At 45.6% G+C, this 24,840-nt stretch overlaps 2 protein-coding genes across 11 annotated transcripts in view; one reads left to right on the top strand and one right to left on the bottom strand.

Moving 5' to 3' along the window:
• The window catches only part of AIDA (axin interactor, dorsalization associated), a 54,237-nt gene extending 32,993 nt beyond the window's left edge, over window positions 1-21,244 (bottom strand). The window contains exons 1-4 of one of the 4 annotated variants that reach the window (XM_073338832.1): window positions 20,795-20,883; window positions 19,004-19,164; window positions 7,426-7,495; window positions 227-280 (exon numbers count right to left, since the gene is read on the bottom strand). In XM_073338832.1, coding sequence (XP_073194933.1) covers window positions 227-280; window positions 7,426-7,495; window positions 19,004-19,056 — 177 coding nt within the window. In that variant the 5' untranslated portion in view covers window positions 19,057-19,164; window positions 20,795-20,883. Of the gene's footprint in view, window positions 1-226; window positions 281-7,425; window positions 7,496-19,003; window positions 19,165-20,794 lie in introns of all 4 variants that reach the window. The other 3 variants (XM_073338830.2, XM_073338833.2, XM_073338831.2) reach the window with 3 other exon arrangements.
• BROX (BRO1 domain and CAAX motif containing) overlaps window positions 21,183-24,840 on the top strand; it is a 28,884-nt gene continuing 25,226 nt past the window's right edge. Inside the window, exons 1-2 of one of the 7 annotated variants that reach the window (XM_073338827.2) lie at window positions 22,827-23,111; window positions 24,774-24,831. The gene's annotated coding sequence lies outside the window, so the exon portion shown is untranslated. Of the gene's footprint in view, window positions 21,334-22,826; window positions 23,198-23,220; window positions 24,832-24,840 lie in introns of those variants that run through there. The other 6 variants (XM_073338824.2, XM_073338829.2, XM_073338825.2 and 3 more) reach the window with 6 other exon arrangements.

Genomic DNA, 24,840 nt, shown 5'->3' with positions numbered 1-24,840 from the left:
GGAAAGCCTTACACATTACCTATTTCCCCACTTCATTCCACTGAAACTTAACAGAGAGAGGAACAGAAACATTTAACATTAGAAGCAAAGTCACTTTCCTGATGGCACAAATCAGATTTCCATACAGAATTGTCTTCCCATGTTTTTGGTTGACACTCATTAAAACGCAAAAGAAAAAAAGAGAGCAGAACAGGATATGGCAGGGGAATACATTAAGTTACTACACCTGCAAAGCTGCACTCCGCAATTCTAGGCATGTTGCAATTTTAGCTATGGTTTTCTGTAAGGAAGAGAAGGAAATTACTTCATTTGTTTGCCAATTAAAGCTGCATGCAAAAAAACAGCCCCTTTCTTTAAAACAAGCTTACAAACACTTCTTCACACCCCCAAAAATTGGATTACAGAGAAATATTAACAGATTAACATCAAACATTCTTTTAATATTTGCATCGAGAAACAATATATACAAGCCAGAGAGATTGAAAGTGGAATGGACAATATTACATAACCATTGGCAATTGAACTCCTTCCACATAGCTCATTGGTACAAATGTGTCAGTGAATGAACTGCAGACTGGGGCACTGCCTCCCACACCATAAATTGGTTGTAAACCTGATGATTACTCTGGGAGTGATGGGGGACATGTCGGAGAATAAGATCAATTACTTTGAGAATGTGAAATTACTTGTTCTCATTTGCCCTTCCAGGAAACATTTGTAGATTCCCCCCCGAATCGATTACAAAACTAAACGAGGACCTGATCCAGAGATGTATACTGATCACCCTTCAGTGGAAGTTGTGGATGCTCAGAATCTCTCAGAAGCAGGCCCTATTGTACCTTAAGCATAGGTTTGTTTTTGTTTTGCTGTGTGTGTTGTGGGGAAGAATAGAAGAGGACTCCCTTGAACAACAAAACAACAACTTACTGGTCCATATAATTGCAACAGCTGACATATTCTAGGAATAGCAGTCCCTATGAATTCAAAGCAGGTCTTGTAAAACTTTTTAGGCTACTTTAAACTCTGTGAAACGGGTTAACAATTTCACCCAAATAGAGAGAACTCTTCAGTTAAAGCTTGTTAGCCATGTAAGATTGCCATTGATCAAGAGTAGGTTGTAATTTCTCCCTTCATATACAGAAGTGATGCGCGAGATGCTGCAGTGAGATTACCGCAGGTGAATTCCCTAAAAGACCTCAGTTCATCTAGTTGTGGAGGAGAGAGCCGGAGCCCTAGACAAGACTAGATAAGTCTTTCAAAAATTACATCTCTCATAAAGGCCTTTCAAAGTGGACAGCTAGAGAAATAAAGAACATTAGAAGGCTTACAAGCAATGATGCAGATCATCTCCAGTGCCACCAGTATAAAAGCTTTCAGGAAGAACGAAGCTTCCAATCAGGTAGGCGCTAATAATCAAGACTACCCATTAGAAGCATTTTGCTGCAATGGCTACAGTTTTGAAAGTCACAAGATTATTCAGCACCTAGAAGAAAATGTCTTGGTGATGATGGGGACAAACTAACTAGCAATAGGTTAACAAAAGATAGACAGAAAAGTGCAATATGGCCAATAGGACAAAAATGGTGACTATGATAAAGCTATAGAGAAAAGCAAGTTAAATACAATGGGTGATAAAGTTTCTCGGGTGAAAGTCCAATAAATGCATCTGTTATTGCCCAGTTTAAAAAAAAAAAAAAAGAGTTTGGGTTCCTGATGTAGCAATTCTACTACCTAAAAATAGAAAAGAGGCTGATCTACTACTGAGTCCAACAGTGTTTAGGTCAATTCTCAAGCCATGCATGTCAGCCAAAAACCAATACCTACTGTACAGTGATCCTGCCTTTTTTTTTTAAATATTGCCTCATGAGATGGTGCTGATCTAGGCATAGCTTCCTTGTAGTTTATACTATGTTCTGTTCTATACTACACAGGTTCTTATACCATGCTTAGCACTGTAGTATCTGAGCGCTTTCCAGCAGTGCACTAAACAACGTGCCTAACACAGTGGTCCCCAAACTTTTGAGGGTTGTGCCCGCCCCAGAGCCAGGAGTTGGGCCATGGCTCTGGGGGGAACAGGATAAGGGGACCGAAGCTGGGGGTGGATCTGGGACCGGGAGTGGGAGCAAGGAGCCGAACTGGGGGAGGAAGCAGAGCCTTAGCCAGGTTTGGTGGAGGCTGGAAGCCGGGTGCGAAGCCATGCTAAAGGTTGGGGGCAGGACCAGGCACGGGGCTGGGACCATGGCTGGGAGGCACTCCCTCCCTGACGCCCATGGGGGCTGACCTGGGCCCTGCCCCCCTGAACATTCCTGGGGTGGGCCCTACTGTTTGGGAACCTCTGGCCTAACATCTGTCACGTGTTTGTTCTCTTCTTTCCCTGGCAGAGAAGCGTGTGCAGTGGAGTGCTATGTTTTGGAGTTTTTTGTTTATAACATATATACAAACACATTGCTATGTGTTTACATTAGAGAAGGCAAAAATCAAAGAAGCATGCCTTGCACTTCCACTGGAAGTTGGTGAGGTTTGTGATGGTCCTTCATTCTTATGGGAGTTCATTCCAGTCTTGGGCTGGACCCTGAGAAAGCCCTGTCTATTTTGTGCTTGAATGACATCTGCCTCATGTTAGAGGGTAAACAGATCGGAAAACTATGCTTCTCTAGCCTCAACCAATACACATTAGAAATCATGTACATCCTGCTCTGGAGTACGCTCAAATACCTTAGAGTTAAAAAGATTGAGTACCATGTTCCACATATTCAGTTTAATGCATGGCCTCATCTTGCGGTCAGGGTTGGGAAGGGGGTGGGGGAAATCAAAGATAGTAGGGCTACAGATGTAGCATGCTCAACCCCCAGGAGGGAATGTCTGGTACTCTCTCTAGTCAGTTAAGCAGCAGCACTGGGAGTTCTTTATTGTTGAAAATGGGAAAGAGGCTGTCCACAAATGTAGGACCTCCCCTGAAGTGATGGAGAAAGACAGAGGACTCCTCAGAGCTCCCCTAGGGAGGCAGAATCTCTACATATAAAATGTAATTCTAATATTAGTGCAAAGGAGCAGTGAGCATGCCAACTGAGTGTTAAGAAAATACAAAAGATAGTGTCCAGAATCATAATCTGTTCTGAGAGCAATGAGCAATTGCTCTTCCAATTAGCAAGAGGATTGGTACACTAAGAATCTCCAGCACTGTGTGATGTAGGCAAGACTTGTAAACATAATTTAACTTCTGCTCTTCCTCGGTCTCACACACACAGTATTGAGCCTAAGATAGAAACGAGGTCTTCAGAAATGCTACTTCGTTTCTTCCCCCTCCCCCACCCTCACTGACATGCTTAGCAGACCCCATCCTGAAGTTAGATTCTAACAGCTGCCTGGACTAACCAGCTAACTCCTTGCAGTGGTGCAAATGAAACTTTGCAAAGTGTGTCGTTAGGCTCTTGGGAGTTGAAGAATGATAACACAGCATTAGGAACAGATTAACTTTGGAGAGATTTGGAGTTTAAAATAGAAAAGAACAGGTTTTATATGGAATCTATTGAATTATGGCAAGATACCAGCAGCCATTATTCATAACTATTTTTAAGGGACCACACCCAACCCGAAAGTACAAAATGCAGCTAAACACTATCGTTTTCAGCTGCAACTATCCCATGCAGAGGCTCCTTTTACAGCAATGAAAACACTTAATATCTTATTAGCAGTACTGAAGCTGTAACAAACTCTGCTAGTTAGAGCTGTTAAAGATCCAGTTTCAATGTAAACTAGTGTTTAGAAGAGAAAAAGTCAGTTGATCTAGTAGTCAAGGCTTCCTCTGTACTGTTGTGTGAGTAATGACTGTGCTAACTGTAATGCAGTTTGAGATGTTTGCATAAATAGAGAGCCTAAGCGAAGTTTGGTTTTCAAGAAAGGTTCAAGTTGTTAGCAGACCAGTAGTTTAAGGAGACATGCTAAGATTATACAGCTGTGCAAGTGTTTCAGCAAGTTATCAGCACACAAAAAAATAAGATTTTTTTCAACACTGCATAAAGCCAAGAATAATTTTTAAAAAGGCTCATGCAAGCACTTTTTAGTCAGAAACTTGAAAGGTCACATGCATTGTGTGGAGATCTGGATGAAAACAACTAACACCCTGTGCAGAAGGGCAGGCTGACAGACATAGCCAAAGCTAAGGAGATCAATTAATGTAATAAGAACAGCCACACTGGGTCAAACTAAAGGTTTCCGACAGTGGCCAATGCCAAGTGCCCCAGAGGGAACGAACAGAACAGGTAATCATCAAGTGATTCATTCCCTGTCGCCCATTCCCAGCTTCTGGCAAACAGAGGCTAGGGACACCATCCCTGCCCCTTTGGGCTAATAGCCATTGATGGACCTATCCTCTAGGAATGTATCTAGTTCTTTTTTTAACCCTATTATAGTCTTGGCCTTCGCAACATCCTCTGGCAAGGAATTCCACAGATTGACTGTGTGTTGTGTGAAAAAATACTTCCTTTTGTTTGTTTTAAACCTGCTGCCTATTAATTTCATTTGATGACCCCTAGTTCTTGTGTTAGGAGGAAGAGTAAATAACACTTCCTTATTTACTTTCTCCACACCAGTCATGATTTTATAGACCTCTATCATATCCCTGCTTAGTTCTCTTTTTGAAGCTGAAAAGTTCCAGTCTTATTAATCTCTCCTCAAACGGAAGCTGTTCCATAGCCCTAATCTTTTTTGTTGCCCTTTTCTGAACCTTTTCCAGTTGCAATATATCTTTTTTTGAGATGGGGCAACCACATCTGCCCAAAAGATGTGGGCATACCATGAATTTATACAGAGGCAATATGATATTTTCTGTCATCTTATCTATCCCTTTTTCTTAATGATTCCCAACATTCTGTTCACTTTTTTGACTGCCGCTGTACACTGAGTGGATGTTTTCAGAGAACTATCCAGAATGACTCCAAGATCTCTTTCTCGCGTGGTCACAGCTCTCTCATCATTTAGACCCCATCACGCATAGGTGGTTCAGGGGTGTGTGTGTATATAGCTGGTATGTATAGTATGTATATATGTATAGTAATAAGCTATGCTTGCTCACTATAGGTATGTCTGCACTGCAAAGAAAGGTGTGATCTTAATGTGAGTTAGCTTGTTAGCTAACTCACAATAAAATAGCAGAAGACACAACAACTCTGCTCTTAACTCAGGTTAGCAGTTCAATAGGCTTTTACTCAAGCTGCTAACCCAAGTTAAAAGCAAAGTTGCTGTGTCTTCACTGCTATTTTAACCTGAGTTACAACCCCCTGCCCTTTTGTTTTGCTTTGTTCTTTTGCAATGTAGACATACCCTAACCAAGTAGAAGTCTACTTGGATCCCGGCCAATGGGAGTGCAGAGCCGGTGCTCAGGATGGGGCAGCGCATGGAACCCTGTGGCTCCCCCACCTAGGAGCTGGACCTGCTGGCCGCTTGTGTGGTGCAGCACAGTGCCAGGACACGTAGGGACTAGCTTGCCTTAGCCCCTTAGCACTGCCAACTGGATTTTTAACAGCCCTGTCAGCCGTGCTGATCAGTGCCGCCAGGGTCCCTTTTCAACAGAGTGTTTCGGTTAAAAACCAGGCCCTATAAGAGAGATGCTCCACAGGGAGCAGCCTTCCCCTCCCCATGACACACACACCCTTATCTGGGGCAAGGCACTATCCACAAAGTTCAAAGAACCCAGCTTTGCGATCATCTTGAAACAATGAAGTTCATATTGATACACAGCATAAAGGACAGCATTCTGTTAATCACAGCCTGCCATAAGTGAGATTACCACCACCTGCTAACAAACCACACCTTCCAACTCTACTTCCAACAATGGGTGGGGGAGTGGAATATACAATCAAAATTGGTGGGAAGGGGGAAGTGAAACTATAACAAAAGACTAAACTATCTGCAATGACAACAGAAGCCATTAAAGAATCAAGATTTTCTGACTTACCAAAGAGATCTCCTTAGTCCATGGGTTCTTATTTGGGGGGGGGGAAGAGCAGGAAGAGGATCACAATCCCCATGAGGGCCCACTAAGGTGGGGGGGGCTCATGAACATGCTCTCTTTATGACTAGATGAAGGGGAGAAGAGTCCTAAAGCTTTTTTGTTTTAATACGTGGTATGGAAAAGGTTGAGAACCACTGTCCTAGCATGTGTCTCCGTGTAGTAACTAAAGGCAAATGTGGACATTTTAAAATGGCAGCATATTCATTTCTCAGATTTTTTTATCCACCTTGAAGTTCAGTCCACAGCAGATCATAAAGCATCTCTTACTAGGTTCTTTTTCTCTAATCCACACATAATTCTGTAACTTGTATATTGAATTGAGTTGTGTACTAGAAAATTCCATTCCCAAATAAGCTATTGCTCCCATAAACAATACCTGTAATCACAAGTCTTCTCCACATGGCCATCACTCCTAATAAAACCCTGTCCCTTCACAAAATATCACAAGGGTAGCAAAGTCACGTGTATTACCAACAGCAGGGTGGGGGAAGTTAATTATACTGAATACACATCACTAAAATTGGTTGTCAGTGCTGAGAAAGTCTGTTGGAGTTTCCATTTTTAACAAACCCCCTTCCAGAATTACACTAACAAAATACAACAAAATACAACACACACCAAATACACACTACAATCTTGTTCAGTCGAAAGCATGTGAAGACTCTTGATCAGTGGTTCTCAACCAGGGGTCCGGGACTCCCCTGGGGGGCCACGAGCACGTTTCAGGGGGTCTATTACGCAGGGCCAGCATTGACTTGCCGCATGGGTCTGAAGCCCAGGGCCGCAAGCCTTGCCACCCAGGGCTAAAGCCTGAGCAACTTAGCTTCATGGGGCCCCCTGTTGCATGGAGCCCTGGACAGCGGTCCTGCTTGCTACCCACTAACGCTCGTCCTGGCTTTTATATGCAGAAAAACAGTTGTGGCACAAGTGGGCCATGGAGTTTTTAATAGCATGTTCGGAGGGCCTGAGAAAGAAAGTTTGAGAACCCCTGCTATAGAAGACTTTGGCAGTCCCACTTCCCATCAGGTGTTACATGTTAATTTAACATCCTCCCCCACACACTAGACACATCTGCAGTTCAACACATTTTACATTTGGACTTTACAAAATTAAATTAATTCTTTGCCAAAGTTCTATAAGTAATTTATCAAAAGGTCACCCAAAAAGAAACTCTGGTTATGAAGGATTCTGGCCAGATTGTAAGACATGACTACTGCACATCAGAATATCTGTCACATCTAATGATAAACATTTCAGCCATGCTATTCTCTGTTTTCACAGTACTTTATACTTCAAGAGAGAAGAAAAACAGAGAGCTCAGTCCTCTGAGACACTGAGAGCCTTCAAGAGGACTCAGGTGACCAGGATCTTGCAGGATCAAGCCCCCATGGACTGAACGAACAGTAACATACCTTTTGATCTTCTGTGAACTCCGAGTTGTTGTGTTGAGACTGGGCTTCTTTCTGTAGGTGTCTTGCTAATCTGGATGGGGAAAGGGTGGAGAGGAGTATCAAATATTTTCTGTAGATTGGGAACAACATACTGAATCCCATGGTGCTGTTCTCAGAAAACATGTTAGCTAGAAGTTTTGTAGACTGTTGTGCTTGCATATTCCTAATATTAAAAACCCTTAGACTGTGGACATTGTACTGGAAAACACATGATCACACCAGACAATTAAACAAGACTTACAGGTGATCTACAAAAAGGTAAAAGTGGAATTGCATCTTTTTATGATGTATAAGGACCACTTAAACTTTCTAATGTGAAAAACAAGCACAACATTTATTTAGAAATACAGGTCTTGTTTACCCTGGATAATTCTGTAATGACTGGAAAACTCCTGAAACTAAAGCATCACGAGAGTCAAAGTAACAATTTTCAGTCTAGAGTTAACTAGGTGTTAATAAAGTTAATGACAGACATTCTGGAGAAGAGATGTCTGTTTAAGATTCAATACAACTCCCTCAGTTAAGATGACTGATTATCAAGACACAAGAGATCTTCCAGAAAAAGCAGCTTTTACATCCCTGACACATCTAAAGTAAAAACAAGCAAACACTTTTCAGAAGCACCTTTCAGGCCTCATATATCATAAAGGAGCAAAATGAGGATAAGCTCAATTAAAGAGTCATTTTTGCACATGTCATAGTAGAAGGGACTGACTAAATCACTTGCTTAACAGAAGTGGTCTTCTCACAAAGCTGTAGCAGAACTGGACTTGTTACATTTGGGGATATGTTAGACAACCTCCTGCCTTGAGAGCTCTCCAATGAAGGTGGTCTCTTCTATAGGTTTCATTGTACTTTAAATATCAAATATTAAAACAAGTTAAATATTCATATCTATCATACAATCAGAAGACTGTCACACTTCAGTGCAGATACCACTGTATAGCCCTTCAGAATGCCCTACCAGAAATTAGGAGACCAGACTTCTTCTTCTTGAATTGATCACTGACTCACTGTGACACATTGGGTAAGTCATTTAACTTCTCTGGACCTCAGTTTTCCCATTTATCAAGCAAGGATGGTAATTACCAGTCTCTGTAAAGCACTTTGACCCTTGGTTGGAAAGCACCAAGTGCAAAATATGTATTTATTTGATTTCATCATATTTTAACAAATTAGATATTGTTTAAAATGTTAATTTTCTGGATAAAACTGAGAGTAAGGCTCATAAAAACCAATGCCATCTGCTAATGGGCAAGAAAGCATTAACAGGTCTATCCGCTATCATAGAGCATGAGAGTCATGGAATTTAATTAAGCCAAGGGAAAAAAAAAGCAATGCTTCATTGGTACCAGATTCCAAAACCTTATTTTTTGTGAAGTGCATCTTCCTCAGCGAGAAACATAATATTGAAAAAGCAAAACCTAGTTTTTATGGTCTTTTTAAAGTTCCACTTTAAAAACTGTATGGGGGGAGGAGGGAAGAATGGATGACTCAGCAGATTAGAATTGGGATATAGTGACTTTCATTGTCCTTCCAACCTTGGCTTAGGTCATTCGTGACCAAAAATTGCTAGCATTAGATGGCTGTTCAGCGAAGAGTCTGATCATCTCAGTCAGATTCCCAGTGAATGTGTTTAACACAAAACACCCTGCAATTTATACCAAGACACTCTTGCTGGCAGTCTCAGAAAAAAAATATCCAAGAACTGAATGGGCCCTGTTTCCTCTCACTCCTAGTAAGCAGTGTTACTTATATAGTAAGCATTGTTACTTATATAGAAGAGAACTTGGAGGAATCTGGAGTATAGCCCCGACAATACCATACACAGGAGGACTTGATTCTTTGAATGAGGGAGCACATTTTGAACTTGTTCCCTCTCAAGTTTTGTGAGTGGCATTTCTAAATTTCTTTTGCTGTTAATTCAAAAAAAGTTTAAAATGTCCAAAGTGAGAACAAAACATTCTGTTTGATCCAAAACAAGGTGGTTGGATGCGGGGCGGGCGGCATTTGTTTTTGCTAGGAAAATAAAAAAAATTTGTTTTGGGTCAATCTGAATTTTTTTTTTTTCTCCAGTTCAGACAGCAAACTTGCACAGCGCTATTCATTTACCATTGGAGAGAGGATGCCAGGATTAATCCTAATGGTGTTTTTGTTTAACTTAATGCTTTTCTAATGTGGCTGTTTTTACAAATGTCACATGTTAACAAGACCCTTACTCTCTCTGTAGCTCAGTTTTCTCATCTGTAAAATGTGGACAATGATACCTACCTCCTTTATAAAGCACTGAAATCTATGGATGAAAAACTCTATAAGAGCTAAGTATTTTTATATAGATGAACTGTTACTTTTCCAAAAATCTTTTCAGAAGTTAAATTTTTAATCCCGTTCAACATAGCAACTGACATCCCTCCATTCTAATGAAGTAAGAGATATTAGAGCACAGGTTTATAATTCCAATTTGGAAACAAGATGAATTAAAAAGCTTTTAGAGGCAGTTTCGTCAAAGATCTATGGAAGAACAGGTAAACTCATTACAAGTTTGCAATAAGTTACTGACAAGGAACTATTGGGATTGCATTCCATGTGAACCTGAAATAGAATCTCAACCTTTCTTTTAAAAAAAATCCAATATATCAGCACTTCTGAACTTTCTGTACCAGTAGAAGTACAGAACTGGGTATACGAAAGGGAAAGGAATCTCTCCCCACAACTGCTTATCATTCTGAAAGGTCATTTAGGAAACTTTTTGGAGGAGAAAAAAACCTAGAGAAATTCAAAAGCTCATTCTTGATTCATCTCTCCCATGCCCACTGTACTTGCTAGTAATATATGAGGGGTGTAAATGTTACAGAGGCAGAGTATTTATTTAAGGGTACTACTTGGGGTATAACTAAAAGTAGTGGGATGAAATTTTAAAGAGGAACACTACATGTTTTCCCTTGTTGCACAGCAGGGGGAAAAGAGCCCTGGCAGTTAGATCATGGAAATTTGACAAAGCATTTGAAGGTGTGCTCTAGGGAATGATTCTGCATTGGGAGATGGACTGATAGAAGCTAGAGATGGAAAAAACCTATTTGTTCAACGATTCTACACCACATTTCAGCTCATGAGGAACTTTTAGGATTAAGGTACAACTCCTCAAGATTGCATTGTTACAAAGCATCTTCAGATCTTGCTATGGGGCACTGGCCTGCAACACACACACACCCCTATGGGACCTTGAGATACATTGCATTCAGTTGCTACTCAGGTTGTTTCAATCACCCAGACTAAAGTGGTTCAAAATACATACCTGTAACAGTCTCTATGCCTATATCTGCCCCTTTTTCAAGGCTATGATAAATTTTGTACAATGAAATCTATGCCTTGTAAAATAATAATCTGAAAACTCATGATTTGCTAATCTTTATTGTCCTGGTAAAATGTGTGGCAACTTTGTATGTAAAGTTAAGATTTCTACTGTACGATGTTACTAAGGGCTTGTCTACACTTGCAAGTTTTTTCGATGAAACTAGTGTCGCCAAGGAAAAATTGACAAAAGCAAAGTCGCCAAAGCATGTCTACATTTGCTCCCTCTGGCGACAGATCGTGTCCACATTTGGGGCACCTTTGTAAACAGCGAGAGCAATGGACAATTTTAGCGCCAGACCACCTTGCCTCTGAATACATCAACAGGAAGGGATACTTCTCCATGGCGTTGCAGGTGCTTGTGGATCACCGGGGGCGTTTCACGGACATCAATGCAGGCTGATCTGGAAAGATTCATGACACACGCATCTTCAAGAACAGTAGCCTGTACAGAAAGCTGCAGGTGGGGATTTTCTTTCCAGACCACAAGTTCACAGTGGGGGATGTGGAAATGCCCACAGTAATCCCGGAGACCGGGTTTACCCCTTACAGCCCTGGCTCATGAAACCTTACACAGGGCACCTGGACAGCAGCAAGTTGCGTTTTAACAACAGGCTGAACAGGTGCCGCATGATAGTCGAATGTGCCTTTGGCCATTTGAAAGCTCGCTGGAGATGTTTAAATGACAGGCTAGACCTTACCAAGGATAATATTCCCATGGTCATAGCCAAATGCTGCACTTTGCATAATCTGTGTGAATCCACGAGTGAAATGTTTGCTCAGGTGTGGAGCACTGAAGCAGAGTGCTTGGCTGCACGGTTTGAACAGCCAGATGCTAGGGCTGTCAGAGGGGCGCAGGGGGTTGCTATTAACATCAGAGGGGCTTTGAGGAACCACTTTGACAATGAGGGGCAGTAACACAGGTCTGCTCTGGAGTTGCTTCCCTGTTGCATCCATATACAATTTTGGGGCCCAAGATCCATGCAACACAATGCTTTAGAAGCCTGTCCCCAAGAGTGACTTGATTGCTATACGCTTTTGTAGAACACAGAATAAAAATGTTGTTCCATTAGATACCTTAGCTTTTATTTATTGTGAAAAACGATAAAACCTCACAACTGAATGTAGCTCCAGGTATCTTTGTGCAAGCTGTAAGAGGGGGTGGAGTGATGGGGAATAGGAAGTGAAAAGTAATGTGTGGGCAGAGAGGGGGGGTGGGGTTGGCAAAGAATTGTATATCTGTTGCAGTGGCGCTCCAGCTCGGATCTGCTCAGTGTGCAGCTGTATCAATGACTTGAGCATCTCTGTCTGATCCTCCGTAACTTTTATCATCATGCCTAGCAAAAGCAGTATTCTCTTTTCTGTCCTGCCTTTCGGTTTCCCAGCACTCTTTCCATTCCCTGGTCTGTCTCTCATCACGCTGAAGAACCTCGCAGAATACTTCTTCTCTGTTATGCCTAGGTTTTTTTCTTATCTGCCGCAGCTGGTCTGCGGGGGTACATGATGTGTTCTATAAGGTCTGTGCTGAACAGAAGGGGGATTGTTACTAAAATGTTTCAATCGTTTGCTTGAATGTAACAAGGGCCTTTTGCTCCTAGAAATCACTCTGAGACTCTAGGCAGGCACAGGGCTCTGCAAGCACCCCAATCATGGTGAGTTTCAGGAGCGGGGGGAAGGTGGTTGTGTGTACAGACAAAAAGGTCACAGCTTGCAGGGAACTCATTCTAAATTTATCCCATACTTTTTCACAGGTGGCCAACCTGCTGGCTGACATCCCCCTGCTGACGGTGACCAGAGAAACCAGGGCTCAGCCGCTGAATGCTTGCAGCTTGCACCCCAGTCTATATGCAGCTCAGCTATGTGCTGCTTTGGTCCCAGTTCCAGTGATTGCTAAATGGTATGGTACAGTTTCGTACAATGGGGGAACTAACAAGGCTGCAATCCCTTGGAATCTGAGGCAGAGGATTAACAAGTACTTCCTGGAAACTTTCCAAAGCCTCCCTCTCTGGAGGATTCCCTGCAGAACTCGATGTCCATCAACACCCTGCTTGGCCATGCAGATTAGCTACACAGGACAATGTCCAGCTCACAGAAAACACTACCTGCCTCCCACTTTTCAATTCCCTACACAAGCCACAGCAATTTACCTGGAGTCTCATCTGCTTCCTGCTCTCCGCTGAGCACTTCTGCAGTGGAGAAAAGTTCCTGGCTGCCTGCCCCACTGGAGGACCCCGCTGGGAGCACCACATCCTCTTCTAGCTTGACTTCTTCATCCACAATTCCAGCCTGTGGGTTACCCCCTCTTTCCGCTGCATGTGAAGTATCCACAGGGCAATCGGCAATGGAGGTGTGGTCACCACGGAGGATAGCATTCAGCTCCTTATAGAAACAGCTGGTCTTAGGTGAACCACAGGAGTGATGGTTCGCCTCCCATGCCTTATGGTACGCCTGCCTCAGCTCCTTTATCTTCGCTCTGCACTGCGGCATGTCCCGATCATAGCCCTTTTCACACAACTCTTGAGAAATTTGCCAGTGTGTCCTGATTCCTACGGGTCACTCACAGCTGCGACTGAACAGACTCCTCTCCCCATATACTGATCAGATCCAACAACTCAGCAGTGGTCCAAGTGGGAGCGCGTTTGGTGTGATAGCCCACCATGCTCACCTGGGAAGCTCCTCTGGGAAGCCAGCAAACAGGAAATGAGATTTAAAAGTCCCGGGTCTTGCATGGGGGAGGGACGGGTTGGCTGCAGGGCAGTGGAGCTCAAACTGCTGACCAGAGCGGCAGCAAGGGAGTTGTGGGATACTTTCTGGAGGCCAATAAAATCGAGAGAAAAAAACCTGCGGTGTCTACATTGGCTGTTTGTCAACAATAAAGGAAGGGGAAAAGACAAAAGTCTCTTGCAGGGGTGGAAGTTTTTTGTCGCCAAAACTAGGGATTTTTTTCTGAAAAAAGTTACCTTGCAGTGTAGACAAGCTCTAAGACATATTCCAAATTTGGGGAAGCAGCCACAAATCAGTTCCTCAGAGATAAAAAGCAAACTGACGCCTCGGTCTATTTGATTTCATTGACACCTGGCTATTACCCGGTTAACTGGCCATTCTTTGGCAAGAAAAAGGAGGTGACCAAAAAATTTACATCTTTCCCATCCCCACAGACTGTCTCCTGAACCCCAGCTGGAAACGATTCTCAAAAAAGAAGGAAAGGTATAAGAATGGGGAACAGGTGCCCCAAAATGTCCTCCCTTTTTCAATCCACAGCAGCCACAATATCTGAGGAAAAACGTAACAGCTTTGGACTGATGGAGGGATCCTGTCTGAAAGGAATTCTGCCAGTAGGACTACTGAAGCATGTGGTGAGAGACAGACCTTTCGCTTTCTAGTTTGTTAAGTGAGATATTAATTGTGAAAAGAAAAGGAGTACTTGTGGCACCTTAAAGACTAACAAATTTATTTGAGCATAAGCTTTCGTGAGCTACAGCGCACTGCATCTGATGAAGTGAGCTGTAGCTCACGAAAGCTTATGCTCAAATAAATTTGTTAGTCTCTCTAAAGTGCCACAAATACTCCTTTTCTTTTTGCGAATACAGACTAACACAGCTGCTACTCTGAAACCTGTCATATTAATTGTGTTTTACTTTTAATTTCTTTGTAACCAATTCTGACTTTTATGCCTCATTATTTGTAATCACTTAAAATCTATCTGTAGCTAAACTTTGTTTATCTAAACAAACGTGATTGGATTGAAGTGTTTGGGAAACGCCATTTGAGATGGATTTGTGCATACCATTTTCTATTAATAAAAGGACATACTTTTTATGAGCTTGTGTTGTCCAGCAGAGGACTGGGCAGTACAAGACACACATTTCTAGGGGCAAGTCTGGGACTGAATTTGCTGGTTTGCTCTGCAATGTAATTAAAGAGTGGCTGGCCATACACTCATTGTATAGCTGGGAATACTTACACGCTGTAGGCTGTGTATGAGTGGACCTGGAGTGGTTCCTCTCACACAGTGAAGCAGTGTAAAAGGCACCCCAAGTTAGAGAACTGAGAGGACACAGCTGTTCAACAGTCCAGATTATACCTTGGGTAATGCCACAGTATCCCTTTTGTGGGGTCTGATTTATTAAGTCTTCCTATGAAGTGTAACTCAGTTTAGTAGTTGACCCAGTTCACACCCATTCCAGGTCCATATAACGGTCCTGGTCAGCTTTCTTGCCCCTGTTCAGGAGGCCCCTTTATGGAGCTTGGGTTGTACCCTAAACAGTTACTCTCATGCCAGGAATCCCCTGCTTTACTCCCTGGAGCTGAGGTGTAACTTAGGCCAGTTGTAGGGCCTTAGCAAGTTTCTTCTTCAGCTGCCTTCTTTTCCCCAGTTAGTCCTCAGGCTTAGAGAGTTCAGCACCAGCCTTCTCTTGCTGGTATATGCCATGCTATGAGGGAGGAGGCAGCATATACACTAGTTCCCTTCTCCTAGCTTATACCCAATTGGTGAGAGGAGCCTTGTCCCCCTCCTTCCTCCTCACACACTCTGCAATGCTCCTGGCCATGGGTCCTTAAAGAAACAATAACTGATTTTCTCCAACACACTATTAATTCCCGGGACTGCTTCCCCTCTACCAACACCCTCTTATTTCCTAGGTCTTTGCAATCATCGAAACCTTTCAAAATCTTAATGGACCATTTCAGGTGACAGGGGTTGGGCTGACCCCTAGGCACCACCACCCATAAGGGGTAGACTACCCCATCCCAGATCCTTAATCATTATACAAACATGTCACTGAGATGTTCACTCAAGTTCGATTGGGGGGGAGGGGGGGGGAAGAGACAGACAAAATATACTCAGAGCAGCACCAAACACATTAACCTCTTTTTAAAAAATGAAGCAAACAAGGTATTGTGGGGATTTAATATTTGCTCTAAGCAAACTGGGAAACTAATGCCCTTCACAACCTGCAGCCACTTTCACAAACAGTTACTAAACTTTGTTTTCTGGTTTGTTTTTTTAAACCAAACCAAAAACTAGCTCTAGGATATACTGCCAGTAGAGGAAACCTGGTTTAATGAAAGTCAATGCAGGCTTTATAGCAGCAGTCAGATCCCCCCCTAAAGTTTCCACAGGTGATGGGTCTAGGAGGAGAGTAGCAACTGGTGCAGTAGGTAGTAACCACATGTTCTCCGATGTTGGAGATTAAATGCAGGCAAGGATGGGCTGAAACTGTATTGGATAGCTTAGTTGACATTTGCTCCCCTCATCATCACATCCTGAATGGAGACTCCACCCACAATCAAAGAGAGAGGAGCATCAAGGGGTTGGATTGGAAAGTTACAGTAAGCAAATAGCCCAAGAAAGTGAAAGGAAACTAAAGGGCATTTTGAAGAGAATCCATGGGAAGAGCTACTACAATTTTCCTTCCAGTGAGGAAGGAAAAAATTAAACAAATGGAGCTTTGGTGTCAATTGCTGTGATTCCCTATAAATAAACGGACACCAAAACAACACCAGTACTCAACATTTTTCCAGCTCCTTCCATCTAGGATTTCCCCATAACTTACACTATTGAATGAATCCACCTTTACAACCCTTGTGAGATGTACATTATGCCATTCTACAGATGCAGAAACAAAGGCAAAGAGAGATTAGGTAACTTGCCACTGGAAGTCTGAACTCCCAGTTCTGTGTCTTAAGCTCAAGATCCTACATGTGGAGTTGGAGCAGTTAAGTTCTTATAGCACCTTCCAACCAGGGGAGGGAAAAATAGCATAGCCACACAACACAGTGGTTTTAATCCCCCTTTTATAGACAAGGAAATAGAGGCAAAGAGAAGTTACATGACTTACGCAAGGTCACACATGGCAGAAATAGAGCTCAGATCTGCTGTCCCCGTGCTGTGTTTTACCAGTGTGAAGATACACTGTATGCACAGTAGTACTAATTGTAATGATTTATAAAGAATTTATTCCCATAGCAGAACCACTGCTGTTGATTATAGAAGTATCAGCACAACCATCTTTCCATTTGTCAGAAATGTAAGAAAGCAATTAAGTAAATGCATCTTGCATTGTACTCTAAAGTTTGCTCTATCTGAACTGCCCAGGGAAGAGAATTCCAAGGATAAGGGGTCTTTAATTGAGAAGGTGCTGATGCCAATCCACAGGTCTTCCAGCCAATCTGAACTGCTGGGATGGTTCAAGAGATGGTCACTCAGACAGGCTGTCCTTGTCATTCAGGGCTTTACCAACACTTTGCATTGCTTTTGGAAGTGCAGGAAGCCAGTGCAAAGACCTGACCACATGTTCACAGACACTTGCAGGAGGCAAGCAGTTGTTTTGCCCCATAAGAATGACCATACTGGATCAGACCAATAGACCACCTAACCCAGTATCCTGTCTTCCAATAGCAGCCAGTGCCAACTGCTTCAAAGAGAATGAACAGAACAGGGCAATTTCAAGTGATCCATCCCCTGTTGTCCACTCAGAACTTCTGGCAGTTGGAGGTTTAGGGACACCCTGAGCATAGGGCTGTCTCCCTGACCATCTTGGCTAATAGTCATTAACAAGTCCATGAACCTCTCTAGTTCTTTTTTGAACCCACCAACAGCACTAAAACTATGCTATAAGCCAGCTTGTACTCAGGAAGCCATTATGCAACGCCAGCAAGCTTGCCAGTGACCACCCCATCTCCAACCTCCACTTCCTGGGTAAATTGATACCATCGGAGCTAGTCAACTTCAGCCAACTGCGACAATTTAGACAGACCCCTTCTAATATGGCTTCAGACTAGGGTTTGACATGCAACAGCATTAAACCATGCTGGTGTATCTCCCTAGGCTAAAAAATAGGTCAAAATATCCATGCTAGTGCTGTTATTTATTAGCGGCCTCCATGGGACTGATCAAGAGATGCTACTAACCTGCCTGTAGTACCTAGAAGAGGTGAACAGAGCCATGTTAAACTGGCTTTGCTCTTTCCTATGAAAGATCAGAAGACTGCAATGGGACGCTCTTCCTCCTCATGAAAGGTCCCCTCTTGTGGGATTCTTCAAGGCTCATGCCTATCACTTCTCTTATTCAACATATAAAACACTGAGATCATCAGCAGACATGTACTACACTGTCACCAACATGTTGATGATACCCAGCTGAATGGTTGAACACTTGTGTTAGAAAAGGAGTCTCCTGTTAGAAATCAGACAGAAAGAAGAGTGCATGTGAAAGACACCTGCTTCAGCTCAGTCCCGACCAGAAAGAAGTGAAGCTGGTGAAAAGAGAGTAGTAATTAGAGCTGAGGTTCTCAAACTGAATTGTTCTGCAGAATTAAGTATTTTACAAACCAAGCAGTAGGACGATATATACTCTCAGACCCTGCACCCTCATGAAGTGACCTCAGAGTGAAAAAGCCTGGAGAAACCTTCACTTTGGGAAACTGATTTCACCCTCTACTGAGATTTTATGTTCTTAGATTGCCAAGATGATTTCAAACTTTCAGGTTATGGTTGACTCTTTTTTCCTTATGGATGTCCACATAACTATTAGAAACACCTTTTACTTTCACCTGGTGAAGGAACTCCACCCCTTTTCAAGTACTGGACTAGCAACAGACCTCCTTGTTTTCCTTCCCATCCCAAGGTTTTATTATTACAATACCCTGTCCTTATTCAGAAAACCAATAGGAAACCAAACCGTTCAACTTGTGTCACCCCATTTGCTAAGTGGAGAGAGGTGATGACAGCATAAACATCAGTGTTTTATAATTTACTCTGATTTACAAGCCCAATTTCAGATAAAATTCGAAGTCTTGGCCCTTGTCTTCCTAACTCATTTAGGATTTTGATCAGGCTATCTCAGAAACCATCTCTTTTGCCATCTTTCTCTGAGAATACTATGAATGATGGAGCACAAGTGTGAACCTGAAGGATTTTCCAAGCAACAGGCCTCTTAGGAAATTCACCACCCCATGATCAAGCTGAGCCCAAGATCTGCAATCTTCAGATCACAGTGCAAGATTCTTCTCTTTTGGCAGGCATTTTCCTAACAGCCAAGCTGTGGCACAGCCCAACCAATCAACTGTCCAGATACTGTTACTGTATGAAGTACTTTAAAATATAGAGCAAAAGAGAGGGGGGCTTTTACGGGAAGGATGAACTTGCTCAGCACTGAGACCTTTCCAAGTTTAAGGAATTAACTCACGGAAGAGTCGCCGTTGTCCACCCCTGCAGGATTCCACAGGCAGTCACCACCATTAGATCAATGGTGCATCAAAAAGTTGCAGATGGAACCAATATTAACAGACAGTTGAGTTTTTTCCATCAGTAGGAGGAGATCAACAACTGATGCCACCGCAGTCTGTTCTATACCCAGAAAAAGGGATCAAGGAAATCTACAGACTCAGAATATAGCCGAAATCGTCTCATAATTACCTTGATAATCTTCCTATCCACCTCCATCCCCCAAAAGGAAGTTAGAGACAGGTCAGTATTTGGCAAAGGTTATTGGTTTTTGGTTTTGTTTGTTTGTTTTACATACACACACACACCAAGGATGATCAAAGGTCTAACCAGTGCTGCTGTGTGCGCTTGGCAGCTTGCCCTCTCAAGAGAGGCACTAACAACTGCAGCCAGTATCTGCCCTCCACCCCAAGGGTAGTTCTTCTTTTATGAGGGAGCCTCCATGATGCAAATGGGGCAGTAAGCCCTTTGCCCATGCAGATTGGGCTCTGACCCCCCGCCAAGCGAACAGTGGCTCGTATATGCCAGAGAGCAGGGTGCGACAGCCCTTTCTCTTAAGTAAGTAGGGACTAGGCCCAGCGATGCCCCATCTGCTTCCCCCCAGCCCTGGCACCCACATCTCATATTCAACTATTCCTTCCAACAGCTGCTTCGAGCCATTGCCAAGTCCCATGCTCAGGTGTCACCTTCAGCTGCCCACAGGCTCCATGATGCCCACAGGTCTAACATCCAAAGCAAATCGACAGCCTCCCTAACTTCCCCAGATCCCCCTTGTGGAGCCCCAACTCCACAAGACAGACCCTTAACCCCCCCTCCAAAAAAAAAAATCCCACACCACTCATCCTCTAATCCAGGGGTTCTCCAACTGGCCAGGTCAGGACCCCCCAGGGGGTCACGAGATTATTACATAGGGGTTGCAAGTTATTACATGGGGTGGGGGGCACGGTGATCACAAGAGATCAGCTTCCACCCCAAACCCCACTGTGCCTCCAGCATTTATAATGGTGTTAAATATACAAAAAAGTGTATGGGGGGGGGGGGGGGCTTGCACTCAGAGGCTTGCTATGTGAAAGGGGTCACCAGTATAAAAGTTTGAGAACCACTGATCTCATCGCTGTGCCCAGCAGCCATCCAGCCTGCCCACAGCCCCACCCCTGGGAGAGACCAGCCACAAGTGCCAGCCCTAGAGGCAGCAGGATCAGTTCAGCTGCCTCAGGTGGGTACGTTGGGGGGGGGGGGGCATAGCTCAGTGGTTTGAGCATTGGCCTGCTAAACCCAGGGTTGTGAGTTCAATCCTTGAGGGGGCCATTTGGGATCAGGGGCAAAAATTGGGGATTGGTCCTGCTTTGAGTAGGGGGTTGGACTAGATGACCTTCTGAGGTCCCTTCCAACCCTGATATTCCATGAGTCTATGAGTTACACGGTGCCAGGGCAGGGAGGGGCGCTGCTCAGGTGGGAGCGGCCTCTCTGCCCCCGTCCCTCACAGGGCACCTGACTTCTTGGACTGTGGGGAACAAGACCTTGCGTGGCGCGTACAGCACCGGACACGCCGGGGCCGGGCGCTACTGAACCAGTCCCTTCTCTAGCCCCAGCGCCCCCTCCCGCCCCCAGCCAACGTCCTGCCGGCCCACTCCCAGCCGGTGTCCCAGACCGGCCCCGTTCCCAACCCCCAGCCAGGATCCCAGCCCCCTCCATCCCTGCCCGTCTCCGCTCCTGGCCCCCCGCCCGCGTCCCGGCGCCGCCCCGCACTCACATCTGATACTCGTCTATCGCCTCCACCAGCTGCCCCCACGAGTCGAAGTCGGTTCCCTTCCTGAAGCTGGCGCCCCAGCGCTGCAGGAGGCTCCGAGCCGCCTCCGACATGGCCCCCGCACTAGGGCAGCATGCTCAGCCCGGGGCCGGCCATCACACGGGCGAGCCGCTCCCTCCAGCCACCCCAGCCGCCGACCAAGCCCATTTGCGGCGGCAACCCACCCTGGCGGCCGCCTCCAGTCAGCCCCGCCCCTCCCAGCAGGCTAGTCTGCGCCGGCCACGCCCTCGGCCCCAACGGGCGGGGGAGGCCGTTGCTATCGAAGCTGCCTCGCCCTCGGCTCCAGGAAGTCGGCGCGGACCCTTCCGCCTCGGTGTGTGCCATGGGGCAGGAGGTCACGGGGTCGGAGGTCACGGGGTCAGCCGGCAACGCTGCTCGTCCTGGGCGGGCCTCAAGTTCGGTGTCTCGCCGCTGGGAGCAGCGTCCTGCTCCTGAGCCGGTGCAGCTCCAGCTGTTCCTGTGCGGGAAGTCCCCAGTGCCAGGTGAGCGGCAGGTGCCTTAGTTGCGGTTGGCTTGCGCCTTTGGGCAGTAACGAGCCGGCCCGGCTCCCAGTGCTGCTCGGACCAAGGGTTGCGCTGGGCTGGGTGTCCTGTGTAAGTGAGTAGGGGGCGGTTCGTTCCTGTTAGAGGGCGAGTCTCCTTGCAGTAGGGAAATCCGTGTCCTGGCTGTCAGCGTCTCCCTTTCCTCCTCCTCCTCCGGCTACAGGGGAACGTGTTTAGTAACCCTGGCGTCACACCCTCCCCTTTCCTCGCTGGGGGTCCGTTTCCCGGCAGTGGTTAGTCTCCTCTCCTGAGGCAGGTGTCTTTTCCTGCCTGTATTTGGGAGACCCACGTGGCTTTCCCAGACCTAGGTATAGTTCAGTTGTTAACGGTCTCAATCAGACTGGCCCCCCATAGGCCGATACAGTTGCTCCCCCAGGCTGTCATGAGGCGCAAGCACGAGGTGCTGAGGATTCCTCCCTTAAGTGGCCCCTGAAGGGTGGGACTGGCTGGGAGAACCAATCGAGCCGCGATTTATGCGCTTCCTATCTGTAGTGCTAGAGAGGGCACAGTTCAGACGAGCTGGCCTGGGTGAAGGTGTTGCACTTGTCAGGTCTTGCTTGGAGGCAGTGCAATTGTAATGATAATAGGAGGCCATCTGTGCGGAGGAGGAGGAGGAACAAAAACCTGGTGGGGGTACTAACCGAGTATACATATCACCTACACGGGGACTGAAACTCGGAACACTGTGCCGGGCTAGATGTTAAGTATGTGGGTGGATGCGGGATTTCTGAATTTGATGGGGGTTATGTTAATAACGTGTGACCTGTTTGAAGGGAGCCGCAGCTTTGGGAAATAATGAGAGCGGCTCTTTTTTTCTTCGGACTGGCTGCGCATTAGCCGTAACGGAAGGCTCAAGTCAGGACTTCAACTTGTCATCAAATCAGTCTCCGAACAGCATCCTCTGGGGCTCGAGTGGAGGGACCAGTTTGTAACCGCTGCATCGCCTGTAGCATAGAGCTGGCTCCATCTGTCACTCGCTGCGAGTGGGGTAGCGGAGGAAAGACACTTGCCCTGTCAGAGGTGCTGGGATATTGTGTGTGTGTGTGTGTGTGAGAGAGAGAGAGAGAGAAAGGGGCGGGCGGGCTGGCTGGCTGCGGGCAGAGTGTGACACACGCAGCCTCGGGAAGGGAGGGCTTGGCTGGATATTTCAGCCAGACACTCGCCACCTCTCTGTGGATCTGCTCATTTAGAGATCTAAAGCCCGAGTGGGGGAGGGCGGAACAGCGGTGGGGTGACCAGATAGCACGTGTGAAAAATCGGGACATGGGGTGGGGGGTAATAGGAGCCTATATAAGAAAAAGGCCCCAAATATTGGGACTGTCTCTGTAAAATCGGGACATCTGGTCGCCCTAAACAGCGGCCTCCATTCCACCACCTTCCTTGGGTGCGGGAGAAGCAGGTCTGTATGCTTAGTTGCCAGAGATTTGGGGGAACCCGTTCTCTAGCACAGCTGGCAGGGATCAATGCCCCCGATTGTCCGCAGGCTCTCAATGAGATCGACTCTCCTCTACCTGTGCCTGCGTGGCGGCGGCCATTTTGCGCACGGACTGGCGTGGGCTCCATACTGCGCCGGCGCAAGCGCTGAGGGCGGAAGTAGGGCTGCTTGGAGGGGGAATCTGGGAACAGTAAGGGCGGAAGTGGTCTCGCTGTGAGCTGAGGCTGCTGCGCCAGCGCGTAGCGGGGCGGGTTCTGCATCAGAAGCAGGCTCGTCCGCGGAGGTAAACAGCAGCCACCACCCATAGTGTAAGAGAGCGAGGCGGCGGCTGGGTTGTGCGGGCCCGATGTCTCGTGGGGGTGTCTGCCCGTGAGTGAGCCTGGCCAGGGGAGGGGCCGGGGCGGGACTCCCTTGCTGTGAGCTTGGCCTGACTGTCGCGCTGGGTTTCTTGGCCTTTGAGGGCGCTGGGAAGTGCGGCCCTCCTGCCTTGGCTCGTTGCGTGGGCTAAATCCTGGCTCTCAAGCTGGGGACCACAGACGGGGGACAGGGTCGGGAGCGCTTTGGGAGAGGGGTCTCCGGGGTCTAGACAAAGTTGCACCCCACTGGTGTAGATGCGGCAGGCGAGCCCGCAGCCCCTCGCGTTCCCCAAGCAGCTGGTGAGGCGCTCTAACTTTCCCAGCAGCTCTACATGGTCGTGTGTGTGTTACTTGCAATACACCACGAAACGTGGTAGTGATACTACCAAGTGCAGGACAAACTCACCCGGCTCTTGACTTGGCAGATTTACAAGATCTTTAAAATTGTCCAGGTTACTAGTCCCAGTTCTTTAAATATTCTGGGTTTCTGCTTAGCAGAGTAATTTAATACAAGAATTATTGAACAGTTATCGTACATACTTGTAAAAGGACATAGTTATTTGTAATTGCTCTGAGCACTTTCTTTGGCCACTTGCTTCCTTGTAATGCCCAAAGAAGAGATTGTTTCATCGAATGTTGCTGAAGTGACGGTTTGCTCAGACACTTGACCACCGTGGTTGTTATTGTGCTGCTATATTGAGGACAGGATTCAGAACAGAAAAGAGAGCTCTCTAGGTGTAGTCTGATACCTTCCTCTAGTTCATCTTATTTTGAAGCCTCTCAAATCTTCCCTCTTGCAAGTGTTACTAGGTGCATTATGCCTTGGGGAAAAATACAGTGAGGCATTTGCTGTCCACAAAAAGATTCTTCTCTCTTCCCCGTGCCAGAAAAAAAGTTGACTAATTATCTAGGCCAACAATCTGTTCTTTTGCTTCTCTCCACCTCTACTCCAGAAAGATCTGTAAAAACAGAATAGCCACACACCATGGCTCTAAACAGTAATCGACTTTAGAACTGTCTGAAATACATTCTGATGTCAAGGGGCCTCTGCTGCATATTCTGTACTATTAGACCCCAGACAGTTAGCTCTAAAGACTGTTAGTATGAATATTATTATTATTATTATTATTTGTATTACTGAATTGCTTAGGAGCCCTGGTCATGGACCAGGAGCCACTGTGTGAGGCACTGTACGCATAGAAAATGAAAAGACGGTGTCTCGTAGTCAGGATCCTCTCCATAAAAGAACTTTCTAAATCAGTGATGCACCCTACCCAGAAGTCAGGACAGTCTTCAGAAGAATCTCTTTTTGCTAATGCTATAGGGAAGCAGTCTTCCAGTCTCCAAATGTAGGTTCAAATAGCAGGCATTGCGATAATTGAGTATGGATATCAAAAAGGCATGGATAACTTTGCCACAGGCCACATCAGACAAACTATTGCCTTACCAGACAAAGGTGAAAAAAGGCACTTCTAACAACTGATGTCTCCTAAAAGTATGTTGCTGTATGTAAACACCCATCAGATTGCAAATTGCCTTGATTGTGGTTGAGCATGCTTTGTAGTTGAGCGTCCAGCTCTCTGTTAAAGGGAAAGTCATTGTGAAGAGTGGAAGACTTCTTGGTGCTGAGGAAGCATGGGAGGAAAGGCAAGTAAA

Source organism: Lepidochelys kempii, chromosome 3 (genome assembly GCF_965140285.1).
Source record: "Lepidochelys kempii isolate rLepKem1 chromosome 3, rLepKem1.hap1, whole genome shotgun sequence".
Taxonomy (NCBI): domain Eukaryota; kingdom Metazoa; phylum Chordata; order Testudines; family Cheloniidae; genus Lepidochelys; species Lepidochelys kempii.
Note: the sequence above shows the minus strand (reverse complement) of the source record. Positions and strands in the feature narration are given on the sequence as shown.